The 16,540-nt window shown below is 42.2% G+C and overlaps 1 protein-coding gene across 3 annotated transcripts in view; it reads left to right on the top strand.

The window, feature by feature from the left end:
• Positions 1 to 992: 992 nt before the first annotated feature.
• GUCA1C (guanylate cyclase activator 1C) overlaps positions 993 to 16,540 on the top strand; it is a gene marked incomplete at its 5' end in the record, with an annotated part of 49,009 nt that continues 33,461 nt past the window's right edge. Inside the window, one exon of one of the 3 annotated variants that reach the window (XM_083438502.1) lies at positions 993 to 1,296. In XM_083438502.1, the coding sequence (XP_083294628.1) occupies positions 1,093 to 1,296 (204 nt within the window). Of the gene's footprint in view, positions 1,297 to 8,197; positions 8,390 to 16,540 lie in introns of those variants that run through there. The other 2 variants (XM_083438504.1, XM_083438503.1) reach the window with 2 other exon arrangements.

Below are 16,540 nucleotides of genomic sequence, written 5' to 3'. Positions count from 1 at the left end.
CATCCCATATGCATAGGGTATTTACAGCTCTTCCCGTTAATCATTTATTCATCGCACGCTTTTCAATGCATTTCTCAGTTACCTTCCAAACATGCAAAAAATTCCTGGGAAGTGGGACAACACAGCTCTTTAACCTCCTTCAAATGCACAAACGTAGCACTCCAGTCTGCATTTGAATCACTCCTGCAAATTAATGCCAGTCTGGAGGTATCCAAAAGAGGTCAGTTTAGTTAATTTTGTACATTTATATACTGCCCTTCAGCCAAATAGTTCACAGAGTTTGGTTGGTTGGTTTCCAACAAGATAATATAATAACAATGAAAGCGGTGTAATTAAACATAAAAAGTAATAAGGCTTACAATTATTATTATTTTTTTAAAAAAAGACCATGGTAAAATTCAGAACGTTAAAGATTAGGAGAACAGAAAAGCAATTGTGCCACCAAAGCGATAGCAAAGTCCTAGAAGAGACCCTCTAAGGCAGCGGTTCTCAACCTGTGGGTCCCCAGGTGTTGTTGGACTCCCATCATCCCTGAGCTCTGGCCTTGCTAGCTAGGGATGATGGGAGTTGTAGTTCAATAACATCTGGGGACCCACAGGTTGAGAAAGCCTGCTGTAAGGTAAGAATACCCTACTAAGAAAACTTTCCCCCCAATTGCTACTTATATCAAAGCCTGGTAGAAACAGAGCTTTGGAAGGCGCATCAAAGGTCCTACCCCTACCAATGCAGGATATTTAAAACACAACAACTCAGCAACATCTATACACACACTGAAGACAGCTGGGATCATTGTACGATGCACTCTACAAATAATTACACAGAGATATCGTACTGCTTTATTCTGGTTGAGGAGATACTGCCACCCACTGAGAAAACCTTTCTGTATTTAAACTGGGTACTGAAGGTAATCTGTCTAGGAAGTTATATATACATAGCCTATTTCTGCAGTAAGCTGTAAAGAGGTTTACGGTAGCTCGTTCCTTATATGACATGTTGGTGTTTGAATGGTAGCTATAAGCAAAGCAATTGCCACTGGGCAGTGAAATCACTTGGATGAAAATATACTAAAAAAATCAAACGAGGATACTTGGAATGTTGGACATTATGGGTGCCAATGGGTCTGCGGATGACATCGATGCTCTGGAAATTCACCACTGGTACACAAAGTTTATGAGGGAATGCCCCTCTGGACAGCTCTGTCTACATGAATTTAAATCAGTGTTGGGTCTACAAGGACTCACTCCAGAAGCCAATAAGTATGTTGAGCAAGTCTTTCATACTTTTGATATGAATAAGGTAAGGTATAATTATCTTCTACATTTGCATTGTTCTCGCTGCTGGTACTTTGGCTATAAAAACCACCTTTAAACAACTTTGAATACGCTTCGAAGGTATCTCGGCATCATACCGTTTCATTGAATGCAATGCTTAGAAATGAAAGAAATACCAATTTATAGCCCATGTTCTTTTGAAAATCCAGCTTCTTACTTGACAATTGCATTTCTGTGGCTCCCTGGGGAATATGCTAGACATCAAGTACTTTCTAATCAAATCATTTAAACTCTGTTCAGTCATTCCTAGGAAACATTCCCATGTGATAGAGAATGGATGTGGCTTATCGTGGAATATAAAAGTGGTGTTGGATTTTTCTTCTGGAATTTTGCACCATGGTGTTGAATGATACATTTATTAGATAGCAAATGAAAATCAGTTGTTATTGGTGACTCTGGTTCACTTAGAATACACAGTAGTTTTCCAATTTTGTCTTAGTTTTTCAGCCAACAGTTCTATTGTTCTATTTTAAAGGCGATAAATTGAGGCAAAAGGGTATGGATTTGCCTTGACGATACCCAATTAATTGTTGGCCTGATGTGGATTTGAACCCAAAGCTATCTAGCTTGCATTTGAAAGTCAGTGTGGTGGATGGAGTGTTGGGCTAAGACTTGTGAGACACAGGCTCAAATATCCACTCAGCTGGGAAGCTCACCAGAGTATTCATCATTTCCTTTCCATCAAACTTAGTTCACGGTGTTGTCAGGATAAAAAGAAACAACTCCACACTCCCTAGAAGGAGGATGGGATAAAAATAGTGTAACTTAGTGGATTGATCAATAAACATTAAAGGTTTCATGAAAATCATACATGCTTTTCAAGTACAGACTAGCAGTGCTTCAGACATTGCAATCTTTATGTGTGCCCCCAGCATGTATTCCATATTGACAGAGATACATCCCATGCATATCTCATATACACCATTGGCATGATCCAGTCCCCGCTTTGTGTCTTTCAAAACCTTCTGGGATGTGCTACTGCTGCTTTGTGTGTTCCCTGCTACCAGGCCCACCCCTTTGCCTCAGATGTCTTCCCATGAGCACAGCTCTCCAATCACAGAAGGATGCTGATGGGAAAGGAGGAGGAGGCCTGGAAACTCCTTTGCAAAACATGATGAGAGGGGAGATGGATAGAATGTAAAGTGAGCCTGGATTGTGTCGAGTGTGTCCACACTGCAGGCAGCTGTAATGGGCTCTAGTTCCCTGTGACATGTACGCATAGTGTTTAAAAGCCATGTTTATATCTCATGCACTTAAGGCAGGGCAATCACCCCTTTTCTGGCCCATGGACCACCCTGAGCTTGAGCCAACCCTTTGGGAGTCACTTGCCAGTGGCCAAGAGTGGGCATGTCCACCCCACACTCATGCACATTCCCACATGCGAGGGCAGCACACAGGCACAACCCACCTCCTCAGCTGATCCATGCTCATCGTTCCCTCTCCACTTATTGAATGAACTATCTGATGACTGGGAAAGGAGCAACTGCATAGCCTTCAAAGGACTTATTATTTTAGCATCCATCACTAAAATTGGGGGAGGCTTGGGAAGACACAAAAACGTAGGTGTGTGGTTGGGTTGTACATGACTCAGGCCTTCAAACAGCATTAGCTACTCCTATTCTTTGAGGCACACCACAGTTCTAATTTGATGACATGTATAACAGTGTTCCTAGAACTTTAAGTTGGTTGGTACTTGAACATAGAAAAACCATTGCAAAATGACTGGAATCACAGCAGTGGTAAGGAGGCACTAACAGTTGTCACGTCACCTGAGCTTTCTTAGATGCACTTTGGGTGGAAGAAAGTGGTGCACAGTTGAGGAAGTGATAAGAGAAACACAAGGACGCAATAGTACAAATCGTGTTCTCTAGTATTCTTTTCAACTCAAAGAATAGTTATAGGGATGGTGCCCATCTCTAGCAAGCAACTAGACCTAGCAGACCTAAAAACGTATATCCATGTTTACAGGTTTTTCTCTGGTCAAAGATTGTAGTATATGAAAAATAAAAAGGAATGGTGTTGGCACCTGGCAGCCTTGAGCAGGTGCAGGGCCTACTGCTGTTACCTGCCCTGGGCTCCTAAAAAAATAATATGACCTGGCAATATGAGCATCATCCAGTGGCTGCATCTAGCCACACTTTCAACCTCCAGTAATGCCCATGTCCTGAGGCATTGTGGGAAACTCAAAAGCTGATTCGATCCAGACGCCTGGTGCTGCTTTGCATGCTGCTACCACAGACAGGTCAGTCTGCCAAGCCTTCTGATGAAGGGCAGAGGTCCACCAGAGGGAAGTTTTCCCCAACCAGGGAAAGCCTTCAATAGGTGACAGATTACCTGTCAGTTTCCATATGGAAGCTCAATGGACTCTTCTAAGGCATGGAGGGAAAGGCTATCAATGGCTACTAACTAGGATGACTATATTCTACCCTCCACTGTAGGAGGCAGTATGCTTCTGAAGGAGAGGAGAGTGTTGTTGAGCTCAGGTCCTACTGGTGGGTGTCCCATAGACATCTGGTTGGCCACTGTGAGAAACAGGATGCTGGATTAGATAGGGCCCTGGCCTGATCCAATCGGCTCTTACATTCTCGTGAATTTCAGAGCACTTTCGTTCTTCAGTGGTAAATTTTCAGCCCCACAGGCAAAGAGACATCCCAGTGCTCCCTTCAAGAGTCCAATGAATCTGACATACCAGGGATTGAATTTGGAAGCTTCTGCTTGGAAACGGAGCTGTGGCCTATTCAAAATTGTATAATCGAACAGGAGTAAAACCGAATTTCTTACATCTCAGAAGAGAATGCAGCAGTCATTCCCTTATCGGGGAATGCAAATAGCCCCGAAACTGCTTGCCTTCTAGTCTCATCTGTTGCCCTCCAAAGGGCAACTGCTGCAACACTTAGATAGTAGGAAAATGGAGAGAAGGAGCTCTCCCTTCCCTCTGATAGACTGGTGTGATTATCAAGGAACAGGGCGAAGCTGTTTCTGTTGCTCTGGAGAACTCTTTGTACTTAAGACAAAGCAAATCTTTTCTGCTGAAGAGTAAAGGGACATTTATTAGCACCCAAGGCTCTGTATTATTAGCTATTAGGCAGCCATCAAAACCCCAGCAGGGTCTGCCACTAATGCCTTTTCTGGGGATGGAGGGAGAAATTGCTCCAATTGGCACCAAATAGCTAGGTCCAGAGCCAACCATTTTAATATCCCACAATGCTCCTGAGCTAGTGTCATGCCAGAGCTTTGTGGGGAATTTAAATGGCAAGTTTCCCGATTCAGCTGCCTGCAGTATTGCTCTTGCATGCCACTACCAGTACTCCCCCCACCAGAAAAGGAACACTGGCAAAAGGCTGGAGAGAGCCAGGTGATAAATGGGGAGGTTCACAAAAGGGCACTTGGACAATGCCCCCCCCAAGCATGGAGTCAGCTCTTCTTGATAGAAGGGAAGCACAAGCCAGGATTTTTGAAGATGGGCTTTCCATCTCTGCTGAAAGAGGCCACACCTTAGAGAACTGCATGCCTGGCCCCATACGCACTCCAAATTGCTTTTGGAAACACGGGTCTATTTTAAATGTAGCTTGCAGTGTTGAATAAAGGGAATGTTCCCAAAAAAATAAAAAGCTCGCTAAACTTTTGCAAGCCCATAAGCACCCTCATGCTGCATTCGAATGTATATTCTTAGGTAAGTCCCACTGTATTCAATGGAAGTTAAAGGTAAAGGTACCCCTGACCATTAGGTCCAGTCGCGGACCACTTTGGGGTTGCGGCGCTCATCTCGCTCTATAGGCCGAAGGAGCCAGCGTTTGTCTGCAGATAGCTTCCGGGTCATGTGGCCAGCATGACTAAGCCGCTTCTGATGAACCAGAGCAGTGCACGGAAACACCATTTACCTTCCCGCCGGAGTGGTACCTATTTATCTACTTGCACTTGATCGCGGGGATTCGAACCGCCAACCTTCTGATCGGCAAGCCCTAGGCTCAGTGGTTTAGACCACAGCCCCACCCACGTCCCTCAATGGAAGTTACTTTAGGGTAGTTTGGATTTGATATCCCGCCTTTCACTCCCCTTCAGGAGTCTCAAAGCGGCTAACATTCTCCTTTCCCTTCCTCCCCCACAACAAACACTTTGTGAGGTGAGTGAGGCTGAGAGACTTCAGAGAAGTGTGACTGGCCCAAGGTCACCCAGCAGCTGCATGTGGAGGAGCGGAGACGCGAACCCGGTTCCCCAGATTATGAGACTACCGCTCTTAACCACTACACCACACTGGCTCTTACACTGGTAAAATAGTGTGTGTTTGAATTATGACCACAGGAGGAGGACAGAGAAGAAATGTGATGCAGGATTTCCCCCCTCAACATTGATGGACCATCCCAAAATGTACAGCACTGCACCTCATTACAATCAACAGTGGCAGCCGTTTCAGCATAAATGAAGTATGCAGCTACTTTAGCATAATCTAGATTCTAAGGTTGCTGAATCATGAGGCCCATACAGCATCACCATTCATAACACTGATGGCACATCAAACACACATCCATCCCCATACATAAAACATATATTTGCTGGTACAGTGGCTCATAGATCAGGCAACTTGGGGGAATACAGATACTATCTCATAAACCAAGAATATGTCTGCATGAGAGCAATTAATTTTATTGTGAAAACCGTGAGCAGCCACCCCCACTCCCCCATGCTTAGAGATATTTTGTGGCGCAGTGGCTCGTAGATCAGGCAATCTGATGGCAAAATAATTATTAGCTCAATAACTGATAAGTGTAACTTCTGCACGAGGCCGATGAATTTTGTTGTGAAAACTGTGATCCAGATATAATCAAATTAATCAGATAAAATTAATGCCATAAAGCTTAAAGATTGGGAGCCCTGCTGCGTCTTTCTTATTACCTCTTTGACAAATTAATGAATCCTCTTCCAATAAGTTATATGCTTAATATCTTTTAAGGAATAGGAAACTGCCTAAATAGAGAGAACTGAATAAGAGCCATGTTTGAACTGAGGTGGAAGTGGCAGAATAAACTACCCTCTTAGTAGCAAAGAAACCATTCACAATACAAGTTAAGGAAATAAAGGGCAGAATTCAGTACAAGGTATTCACTTTTAAGATCCAACACAATGCTGTAGAGCGGAGCATGAGAGGCAGGCGGCACCAAATTTTAGCATCACACAGGACACCGCTGAAAACTGAGAGTCCACCACTGCGATTAGCCACTCTGGAAACAGGTTGGTGAAGTCCACTGAGACTCTTCCTCAGTTCTTTTGACACATGTTTGTAGGGATGTGCTGGTAGAGTTTGGTCCTTTGTGTAACATAGAACTCATCCCAGCATGTCTCAAATCTTGATGGGCTCCCACATTCTCCTAGAGCCCAGATTGTCCCAAGCACTGAATCACACCAAACTGAAATCCAGCCCCTGGCCAGGGGAACACTGCCAGCTGGGTTACAGGTTGTCAGCTACTCACCTGGCCAAAAGCAAGATCCCAGGACTGCCCTTCTTGGGGCAGAATATATATTGGTGGAATCAGCACATGGGATACAAATTTAGGCATATTTAAGGAGAAGATGTTAACACACGAGCTACAGTTATTGGGAGGCAGAGAGCACCTCTGGTTGCTAGCATTTTTTACAGTCAGTTTTAGAAACAGAGATATGAAAGCTAGGAGCTAAATGGCACCTTAAACCTAAGTTATGGGCGCTGCAATGGTGTGTCTAGGTGCACTTTATTATAAGAAGAATACAAAGCTGAAAATGAACTGCAGCTAAAATCTTATGTCCATTTTTAACATGGTCAAGTCCTCATCTGAAGACTGCAAAAAACAAAGCCATACTTCCCCTGCCCACCCTCCTAATATTCTTATGAGGGTCTCTTCTCTAGTCTTTTGAGAACGGCTGGAAGTGGGGCAGAAAAAAAATCCTTTTCTTCCAGCAGTGGCAGTTTTAATCTGAAATCTTTGGCTCAGTACTGCACCCTGAGCTCAGAAACAGCTCGCATTAATGAAATTCCCTGTTGCAAAACGCGCCTAGAACAATGGGAATTTTTGAACGCTGTTTACAGTGGGCACTTTCAGACCATCACTGGGGCAACCAGTATTTTGTTCCCTGCCCAGGCAAATCATTTCATAGGACATCTAATGGTAGATGGAATATCAGTTTCCTTTAAGCCTGAATGATGCCCCATTTTGACAATTGTTGTTGTTGTTTAGTCGTTTAGTCGTGTCCGACTCTTGGTGACCCCATGGACCAGAGCATGCCAGGCACTCTTGTCTTCCACTGCCTCCCGCAGTTTGGTCAGACTCATGCTGGTAGCTTCGAGAACACTGTCCAACCATCTCGTCCTCTGTCCTCCCCTTCTCCTTGTGCCCTCCATCTTTCCCAGCATCAGGGTCTTTTTCCAGGGAGTCTTCTCTTCTCATGAGGTGGCCAAAGTACTGGAGCCTCAGCTTCAGAATCTGTCCTTCCAGTGAGCACTCAGGGCTGATTTCCTTCAGAATGGAGAGGTTTGATCTTCTTGCCGTCCATGGGACTCTCAAGAGTCTCCTCCAGCACCATAATTCAAAAGCATCAATTTTTTGGCGATCAGCCTTCTTTATGGTCCTCACAGAGGACTACTGCTATTTTTGTAACTTGATGGGAGTGCACTTATCGATGAAATCCACCCATATTAAAATGGATTGCTGTACGTAATCCCACTTGGCTTCTATTTTTACCCAGCCTATAATGATGTGTAAGAGGTTTACAATAGCTATAGGGTTTGTAGTTTCTTTGTGTATCCCAGTTGGATGAGAGCCATTGATAGTGAGGGTAGATTCCTGTGTAGAAGCAGACTTGAGCAAAGAGAAGGACAAGCATCTGACAACAAGATGGGTGGCAATGAATCAATTGAGGAGATTGTTGCTATGGAAAACCATCACTGGTATGCAAAATTCATGAAAGAATGCCCGTCTGGACAACTCAGCATGTATGAATGCAAGAGGCTCCTTGGTCTTGATAACCCAACTGATCAGGCAAATACCTATGTTGAGACAGTGTTTAATATATTTGATTCAAATAAGGTAAGAATTATTTCTAGAGTACATTGTTTGGATTATATTGTGCATCACTTATTTTTCAATTATTTTAAATTCTGAATAGCTCACATTTTATTCTTGACTCATATTCACATTTACAGTTTCTTTTAGCAATAGCGGCATCTACATGAAATAACCATAAGCAGTAAAGAATCTGTGCCAGTTTAAAACTTTCTAAATGTGATGACAGTAAACAAATTCTGCAGTATTTCTCCTGATATTTTGGGGTTTATGACTCATACCATGCATTGAAATTTTATATTGATAGCCATAGAATGACATTTTTCAGCAACCATGCTGAAGAAAAAGAAAATTCTCAATCGAAGGTAATTTAATAAAAATCTTACCAGCGTTTCTTAAAATAGTAATTTTAATTGTGTCTTCTCATTTTATACATATCCGTAAGAATATAAAAACAGCCCAGCCAGATCAGACCAAAGGCCCATCTCATCCAGCACACTGTTCTTAAAGTGGGAAGCCAGATACCTATCAGAAGCTCCCAAACAGAATCGGAGTCATTTGAGATTCCCAGTGACTGTGGTGGTAGAGCATAGATATTGTGGCTTGTAGCCACTGATAACTCTTATCGTCCAAATCCTTTGTAAAGCCATCACTACACCTTGTAACGTGTTCCATAGTTTAACTAAGTGCTGTGTAGCGATAGGCTAATCTGTCCATTTTGGATTCTAATTTCCCCCCCAATCAAGTTCAGTTTTCCACATCCCTTTGTGATTTTTTTTTTCTTTTTTTGAAAAAAGGCTACATGAAAATTCATCAGCGTTGTTGTGTGAATTTCTCCTAATATAATGCTTTTCATGTTATTTTTTAAAAGACTATTTGTAAGAATATCTGAGGTTTAGGCACACTTTGCCTAGTAAATGCGTATTTGTATACATGGTTTGGAGAAATGTACTGTAAAATTTGGAGAAGTGCAAATTTTGAAGGACAATTACATTTCAGTTCATCTATGGTTTCAGGAAGCATAAATGAGGTAAATTGTTGTTAAATGTGAACTGAATCACATCTCCTCCACCACAATCTCCAGTGCTGTGGGAGTGCTTCCTTGAGTCTGTCCCAAGTATTTTTTACTCATATTCATTGGATGATTGCAGGCTCTAATATTATGAGAGAGGAAGAAAAAACATCTCTGTTCACCTTCTTCACTCCAGGCATAATTTTATGTTCCTCTATTATAGAATAGGAAACTGCCCTATACAAAATCAGACTCTAGGGGTCTGTCCTAGCCCTACCTAGAGATAGCAGGATCTGGGCTTGGGACTTCAGCATGCTATGGCAAACATTCCCCAGACATTTTCCTCATACCTTTCTAAACTAAAAGAAGAGCACCCAATATTGTAACCCTTCCTTATAGGGAAGTTGCTCCACATTTACTTCCACATTTCTTTATATACGAGCTCAGTTTCTTTCCTAAAAACAAGACTGCTGACAAAACTTAAAAGCAGCACTGTCTTCTAGAAACAGAAACATAGAAATTGTAGGAACTGGAATCAAACAAAACTTTTTAGAGTAGCCATGCCTATTTCAGTGAGGTATAAGATAGCAAACTGCAGTACTTGATCTTTGAAGATTCAGGGCCGTGGACTGTGAGCTATGCAAAAGAAAAAAGTTCCTGTGGGCTGTTTCCACAATTCCTATTCAATTTATGGAGTTTTATAGCATCCAGCAATTTGCAATCTGTTGCCCATTTTTTTGGTTTAGAAAATAATCAGAGTGTATGCTGTGAGTGACCTTTGCAGATTGTGTAATGCGAGAGGGCAAGCTTTAAAAGGCAACAGAATGACTTCATATGAAGCTTTAGTACTAGTAATCCATTCATTAAATGTCAAAACAACATAACATGTGACTTCCGTGATTGATTGGATGGCCTGACTTTTAAAAAAGATCTTCCCGGGGGGGGCGGAGGTGTTTAAACCTTCCCTGCCATTTTACTAATATGCATCCCCCACACAGAAAGAGCTGATCCTTGTCCTATCATGGGGACAAATAGTCATGATAAATAGTTTTTGTGTGTGTTGTTATTGTACTGAGGGACTAACAGCAAGTTTGGAGGAGGAGATATAGATCAACTACAGATTTGGCCTCCCTGTTCTAAATAATGAATCTACACTCAAAGTAACTTACTTTTGGCATGGAAATTCTAATGAAAAACTCTTCTTAAAACGAGCTTCATCAATAAGCTTTTCACAAACTCTTGCTTCTGACCTCCTCCAATCCTTGCACATAAATGACTGTACAATGTCACAAGGGTAAGGAGAGTGTCATCCTTTGATTCAATCTTCAATCCCCACCCCCCATAAAAGGACAGGACTCTTAGTTTCCTTTACTGTAGTTGGCTGTTCAACCAAAGATGGACAAACTACCCCAGAAGAAGCACAGAGCAATGCTTCTGTGAGGGCAAAATACGGTATGCAATTTTAAATAAATATCTACCATTATCTCTAACCTAAGGAGAAACATATAAAGCACCACTGGTGAACTGTCATACATAGACATATCTCTCATGTTATTATTGTTGTGTTGTTAATAACAACAACCTTCTCTTCACCAGAAAGGTTCCAGGGCAGGTTTCATATAGAGAAGGGCATTTCCTCAGCATAGGACAAAAGTTGTGCAATGAGGGTGCCAGATGCAGCTCTGTGGAGAGGGAATTCTTCAGCTCAGGGGCTGCCACAGAGAATTCCCTCTTGCAAGTCACTCCTTTCAAAACCCAAGGGTGGACGAACTACCAAGAAGGCTCCCTCTGCTGATTTCTACATGAAAGAAACTCAGGCTCCCCTGCTGGAAGGAACTTGGAAGCACCCAACACAATTTTCAAGTAACTACAGTTTGTTGTTTTGTTTCAAGAGGGGCACACTGTAGTTGGTTTAGCTAAGGTTTTGTACAAACAGGTAAAGGTAAAGGGACCCCTGACCATCAGGTCCAGTCGTGACCGACTCTGGGGTTACACCGCTCATCTCGCTTTAATGGCCGAGGGAGCAGGTGTACAGCTTCCGGGTCATGTGGCCAGCATGACTAAGCCGTTTCTGGCAAACCAGAGCAGCGCACGGAAATGCTGTTTACCTTCCCGCCAGAGCGGTACCTATTTATCTACATGCACTTTGACGTGCTTACGAACTGCTAGGTGGGCAGGAGCTGGGACTGAAAAACGGGAGCTCACCCCGTTGAGGGGATTCAAACCGCCAACCTTCTGATCAGTATGTCTTAGGCGCTGTGGTTTAACCCACACCGCCACCTGCAAACAAGCCAACATCAAACCATGGTTTCTGACGCTGGCTTTTTCAAATAAGCCATCGTTAAAATTAACCTCAGTTTCCAGTTTGGATTAAACTGTCTATGGATAGTTAAGTAAAACTAATGTTTCCAACTTATCCACATGGCTACTCCAGCGCGGTGGCAGGGGAGTCCCACCCAACATGTTTTGACTCCAAATGAGATTTTTCATGTGAAGAATTTAAGAAGAAAACATGCACTTCTACAAGTATATTCTGAACTTAGGCATAATATGAATGGGGAGTGGGTTTGCTTGGTTGTGTTACTCTGGAGAAGCTTGTGTAGTTCCAGCTTTTTTCAGTGCTAGGCATAACATTTTTCATTCGCCCAGAACACCTAGTGATGTTTTGTTAGATTCTATCATGTTTGTGCCTTCCTGCTGATTTAACATTTTAATATGGAGCTTTGTTAATGTGTTTTTACTGCATTTTATTCTTCTATTAACATAAACTACCCTGGGAGAATTTGACAGAAATGCCAGCATGAGATTTTACATGCACCTTCCTACATATGTAAAAATGTAAAAGCTGTCATTGAGCAGTCTCCATTGGAGGATTTGTAGTGCCACATCACAGTCCTGGATTTGAATAAAGTTAGGATAGGGAAAGAGAGTGTAACAGAAGGCAGGTTTGGCAGGTTTTAAAATAAGAGTTTTAAACAACAGCAAAAGTTTGAATAAAGCAGGGATGGATGGACACAGGGAAGCTGTGAAGATATGACAGGTTTGGGTAAGGTTGGGTAAGGTGTAAAGGATTGGGGTTGGCAACTGAGGTGGCCAACATTATTTTTGCAAATATAACACACAGGAAAGAAACATAGTCAGCTGACATTCACACAAAAAATTATTCCATCAATCTTGACTTTCACACATAAACTTATATCCAAACTAGATTGATGACCATAAGCTACGTGTTCAAATTGTTTGTTCTTCCAAGCTTGAAGTATAAATCTCTTTGCAACCATAAGACGGACACTTTTGTTGTCCATCTGCTAGTCTCCACACCACAAGAATATAATTTGAGAGTGCATGAACATCCTCAAAGCATAGCTTTTTTGAAGTCAATCAGAACAATGATTCTGACCAGAAAAAGAATAGCACAGGACATGCCCGAATCATACCCTTCAAAGAGGCATTATCAGAATTATATTGTCAGCTTCTCTCTGAACTAATCAATTTCTTCTTAAAAACACACTGTGGAGTCCAGTATACCCAAAACATCCATTTTTGTTATGTTGGTCTCCATTTTAAATCTAAAAAATATTAAATATAGCCGCTAAAGCAACTTTCCATTGATTAGGCTGTATAGAACCCTCTAACTCCTTATTCCATTAATCTCTAAGTTCCTGAACATCCAATTTAGAACATTCCAATAAACATTTATAAACAACTATTGTGGGTTTAGCTTTCTGCACATATCTAATTATTTCCTCCAGCAATATAAGAGATGTTGAGACAACTCAAAGCTGATGATCCATAAATGGGCACCAATAGGTGCTGCAGTTGAAGGTAATGCCATTCAGCCCATGCAGGTAAGTGGTACCTAAACAGCAGCATTGAAAAGAACTAAAATTATCCATCCCATCCAATCAACTGATCAAAGGTACAAGGAGTTAATTTAGCATGAAAATATTGGTCAAAATATAACTGATGAGACATTGTATGCCATGCCTCCCTAGCCACTGAAACTACAGGTAGAAAAGAAGAAGAAGAGTTTGGACTTGATATCCCGCCTTTCACTCCCCTTCAGGAGTCTCAAAGCAGCCAACCACCTCCTTTCCCTTCCTCCCCCACAACAAACACTCTGTGAGGTGAGTGCGGCTGGGAGACTTCAGAGAAGTGTGACTAGCCCAAGGTCACCCAGCAGCTGCATGTGGAGGAGCGGGGAAGCAAACCCGGTTCACCAGATTATGAGTCCACCACTCTTAACTACTACACCACGCTGGTCCTTTTCTTCTTATTTCTGTATACCCTAACAAATGCATCCTTACCAAGTTTATACACATGAGGGTATCTGCAGAAAGATGAGGCTCACCAATCATTTGTACAAGGTAAAAAGTATGCTTTAAGGTATAAACGAAGACCTTAAAAATCAAATCCTTCTTCCAATATTGACAACTAAAGCTTTTTTAAAGAAAGAAAGAGGTCTCCCAAGCAAACCTCTGAAATGCCCCATGAAATTTGAGAAAAAACACTTGGGGAATTCATAAGGAAATATCATGAAGCACATATGATCCATGGCCAAATATTCATCTTATTCGGCCTCACCCTAATATGAAGTCCAAGAAACACGCATGTTTCCAAACAGCTTTCTCTGTCAAACTATTGAAAATCAATCTAATCATGGAGAAATGCTTCTTGAAAACAAAATTTAGTCAAACCTCGGTTCCTGAACAGCTCCATTTTGGAACGTTTTGGCTATTGAACTCCGAAAACCTGGAAGTAAATGCTCCAGTTTTTGAACGTTTTTCAGAAGCCGAACATCTGACACTGTTTCCACTTGAGTGCAGGAAGCTCCTGCAACCAATTGGAAGCTGAGCCTCAGTTGTCGAACATTTTGGAAACTGAACGGGCTTCCGGAATGGATTACATTCGACAACCAAGGTTTGACTGTAACTTAATCTGTTATAACCTCTAAGTACCAAATAAATTGCCAATTAGCATATAAACTAGATATATTAATTGTGCCCCCTGACATTAATTCAAATTTTAAGCAGTTAATTGTATAGCCAGAAATCACACAAAAATTATCAATTCTATTTAGTTCAGGTATGGATGATTTGGGCCTACTGATAAATTACAACAATGAATCTGGATATCCACGGTGTTAAATTCCACTTGTCTGTGTACGAAGCCATGAATCTCTATTCTTCCGAAGGCTCCAAACACAAATAAAAGATCAGCGGTGAGGGAAGCCCTGCCTCCTACCTTTCTCTAAACCAGCCATGCTGAAGGGAACCCCATTTACCCTCACCTGTGATGGGGGAGACAGGTACAATATTATAATCCAATTAATAAATTCCTGAGGAAACCCAAATTTAAAAAAACAGAAAGAAACAGCCAATATATATTATAAAATGCTGTTTCAGCATCGAGGGGGGGTTGGGAATCAAAGCAGCATCATTTCTTTCACTCTTTAAAGCCACCGGATTTGCTACTTGTCTTAAATTAAGTGCGCCCTGCCTTTGGCAAACAAAGGCCACCTGATATATCACAACCAGCAAGGTGCAAGCAAGGATTGCTGGTAATATCTTGGCATCTACATTAATTAAGGAGATTGACCTGTAATTTGCACTGTTACCAGATTTGGGAATAGCAATATAAACATCATACAGTGAAGATGGCGGGGGTACACACACATTATGTTAAAGGGAGGGGCAAAAAAGAGACAAAGAATTCTGTCCTGGAGGAGGGCATAGCTAGCAGTCCACACCAAAACAATTAGCTACGGGTCACTCCACCACTGCTACACGCTAAAGGTTAATCCTGCATGAATGTAACACTCTCTGAGCTGAAAGTCCTTCCCTTTAGCTCAAGTGTGTAGAATCCCATTATCCTTCTGTGTTTTTCTATACAGTATAAGCAGCTTTGGGACCCACCTGGTGAAAAGCAGGGTGTTACTGTTTAAAGTATATTAATAGCTGTATATAGTTAGTTACTTAGCAATGGAGACAACGCACCTGCATATATTCACTCTCATCTTTATTTATTGAATTGGCATATTGCAGGACCAAGCATTTGGGGGTCGTTCTAGGGCTAATCCCTGGTGAGCCTTGCTCAGTGAACCTTTGCTTTAATAGCATGGGCAACCATGAGAATAGTGCAGCCTCTAATTCAGGTTTTCCCTTCTTTCTGGGTAAGCCCTCATCTTTTGTGGCAATTAGTTTGGGGAACCAAATGGATCACCAGAGTATATGGGACCACTCAAGCTAGGTACAGTCAGAGTTCCTTGAAAGATCTGTATGTATCCTATTTCTGATCTCAATGGCAGAGATCCCTTTCCTTGCCCCCCAAAACAGCGAGGGATCAAATCAGCACCTCACTTTTCCTGAGCTTCTTCCAGATTGGAAAAGGCTCCATCAATATTTGATAAAGGGTATTATCAAGATTTGCTGAGCACCAGTCTACACAGGGGTTGAATTCATAAGCCCAAGCCAGCCCAATACATTTTGCTGCCTGAGGCAAAGGAAAAGATCTCAGTGGATGTAGGAAATACATCCAATGGAAGCCCAAAGAAAGAGACCATGTGTGGGGAACTTTTTTCAGCCTGTGGGCCACATTTCCTTCTGTACACCCTCCCAAGGGTCACATGACAGTGATGGGTGTGTCCAGAAGCAGAAGTGGGTGGTGCAACAAATACAAATTCTGCTTAAGGCTCCATTCTACATGAACTCCTCTTTATCCACACAGCTGTCATTGCTCTAGTGGGCGCCCTCAGGTGGTGGGCTTCCAATTGGCATAAGCCTCTTACCAAAATACTCACCAACGAGGACAGGGTTACAGATGCAATGCAGTTCAGTCAAACTAAGGTCAAGAACAGTGTATCAGTCTTGATCCAAAATCCAATCCAGACATAAGGTCAGGCAGGAATCCAAGGTCAATATCACAGAGTGTTCAGGCAACATAAAACACAGTAAGCAGGGGACTAGACTCTGGAATGAGGAACCACAGACCTCTGTTGTTTCCAGCAACTCAAGAAGGAAGCATTATATACCATTCCTTGGCCACAACCTAACCACAGCTGTTGGCAGAGAAAGAAATTTCGGTGATTCCTTACTCATGAGGAGACACCTTACTCATGAACTATGTGATAACTCTGGGTCCATAACACACACTATGTTGTTGCT

This window comes from Podarcis tiliguerta (genome assembly GCF_965153285.1).
Source record: "Podarcis tiliguerta genome assembly, chromosome: 4".
NCBI classification, from domain to species: domain Eukaryota; kingdom Metazoa; phylum Chordata; class Lepidosauria; order Squamata; family Lacertidae; genus Podarcis; species Podarcis tiliguerta.
Note: the sequence above shows the minus strand (reverse complement) of the source record. Positions and strands in the feature narration are given on the sequence as shown.